The sequence below is a fragment of the Myodes glareolus genome, chromosome 14 (genome assembly GCF_982192425.1).
Source record: "Myodes glareolus chromosome 14, mMyoGla1.1, whole genome shotgun sequence".
Taxonomy (NCBI): domain Eukaryota; kingdom Metazoa; phylum Chordata; class Mammalia; order Rodentia; family Cricetidae; genus Myodes; species Myodes glareolus.
In genome coordinates this window covers 78,747,827-78,750,114 of record NC_142039.1, presented here as the reverse complement: position 1 = coordinate 78,750,114, position 2,288 = coordinate 78,747,827, and the positions used below count along the sequence as shown (strand labels likewise).

General features: G+C 32.4%; 1 protein-coding gene across 1 annotated transcript; it reads right to left on the bottom strand.

Annotated features, from left to right (window-relative positions):
- Positions 1–341: 341 nt before the first annotated feature.
- On the bottom strand, positions 342–1,289 carry LOC125408880 (olfactory receptor 14A16-like). Its single transcript, XM_048447548.2, has one exon. It carries the CDS (start codon positions 1,287–1,289, stop codon positions 342–344), a length of 948 nt encoding a protein of 315 aa, XP_048303505.2.
- Positions 1,290–2,288: the final 999 nt, after the last annotated feature.

The window sequence follows — 2,288 nt, the reverse complement described above, 5'->3', positions numbered from 1 at the left end:
AAGAGAATGACTTAAAGAATGTACCATAAAATACCTATATTTGGGATGCATTACCAAAAGTTCCACAAAATTTAATGAGACTGGTATTACTAAATATATGGCATGGCTATAGAATAAAAATTATTCTAAACCTATAATCTATTGATATAGACATAATATTTGGAAAACTTCCACTGAGTTTATAATTTTAAAAGTACCTCTAATGTTCAGTTCCATGTATAAAATGTATCCGTTTTTGTAGAAGCTAGATAATGTAACACATATCAAATAACTTTAATACACATTTGAATTAACAGATAATTTTACATAGTTTGTATCAAATTAGCTAATATTTTAAAGACTCAGAGTCTTGTAGTCATTTTCTCTCCTAAAATCTTGTATAGGGCCATTTTTACGTCTAAATTTCTCAAACTATAAATCACAGGATTCAGGCTAGGCGGTAACAAAGAGTAGAACACTGACATAAAGAGATTCAGGGAGGATGGAGATTTTGTTGTTGAGCCTAAATATGCAACAAATCCAGAAGAGAGAAATAAGGTCACCACAGTAAGATGGGGTACACACGTGGAGAAAATTTTAAACCTTCTTTGTACAGAAGGAATTTTTAGGATGATAATGAAAATGTGAACATAGGAAATAGTCATCAGTGTAAAACATATGAAAGCAAAACAACAGCTAGTAATGATAAATACATATTCTAGAATTTGGTCTCTGAAACAAGCAAGTCTGAGAAGTGATGGAATATCACAGAAGAACTGATGCACTACATTTGAACCACAGAAATGGACAGAGAATGTTCCTGTGGCATGGAGGGAGCCATAGAAACACCCACTGAGCCAAGCTGCCACCACCATCTGAACACAGGCACCTCTATTCATGATGGCCTCATAGTGTAGAGGGAAGCAAATGGCAGCATAGCGGTCATAGGACATCACCAAAAGCAGGGCAAACTCCGTGCCTGCCAAAAATATAACACAGAAAACCTGTAAAACACATCCCACGAAGGAAATAGAATGTGTGTTAGTCACAGAGTTCATGATTGATTTGGGAACAGTGACAGAAATATAACAGATATCAATCAGGGACAAATTCTTTAGAAAGAAATACATAGGGGTCTGGAGATGCTGATCTGTAGTGGTGAGGATGATAATGAGGAAGTTTCCCATTAGTGTTCCCATGTAAATCAAGAAGAAAAGTGTGACACATAGTGTCTGCAGCACTTGGCCATCTGGGTATCCTATGAGCAAGAATTCCACATAATCTGTCATGTTGTTTAATGGCTCAGTCATTGTGATGCTTGTCTGTGGAAATAAAAGGGAAATCATTATTGCTTAATTTACTTCTATCTCCCTCTTTCTCTTTTTATGAGGTTTTTATTTAAGTAATTGTTGATTTGTTTTAGTTCATTCTCACTGATGTTTTGTGATATTATAGGGTGAATGACATCTTGCAAACTGAAAAGTTATCAATTATGTACAGTAAATTTTTAAAAAGGAATTAAGAACAGTTTACCTTATTTGATCAAATGATATCATGAACTTTAAATTGTAAATAGAAATAATATAATCAGTCTATAGACAAAGATCACATTGATTTTGACAAAATGTTTACAGTAGTAGGATTTTTAACATAAAAGTTCAATATTATCATACTTAACCATCTGATTTACTTCCCAGTAAAATGCTTTATAATAAGAAAGGGCATGTGAAAAAATACAGCCATTTCTTTATTTTTCTCTACTGTGTTATAGTACAGATAAGCAAGAAAGCATAAGTTAGCAGATGAAAAAATCATTTTTGCAAAAAAGGAAGGACAGTAACAGGAGTGGAAAGGGAAGTACGTGACAGGATAATGGGGTGAGTATGACTAAAGAAAATTGATATACAAGTAGTACATGTAATTGTTATCCCTACATGTTAGATATGCTATCACAATTTTCAACAAATAAAGCTTTTTTTTTAATTTGGCCAAAAGAAAAATCTACAAATTAAAGAAATTTAAAAAAACTACATGATTAAAAATGAGAAGGTATTCATATAAAAGCAGTAATATCCAGTTAGACTGTATAAATAAATAAATCAACTAGAAAATTGAGTTTGTCACTTGTAAGCACCCCATTAGTTGTAGGAAATAATGACAACAAAGCAACAGGGATGATGTATATAGTTACTCAACAAAGAAAATTCTTGACCTAGTATCTATATACATCAAATATTACCTTGAAGTTAAGGTTACCTTAACATTTCTTTAAATGAACAAAAGTTAAGGATATCTAAGCAGAGCTATGA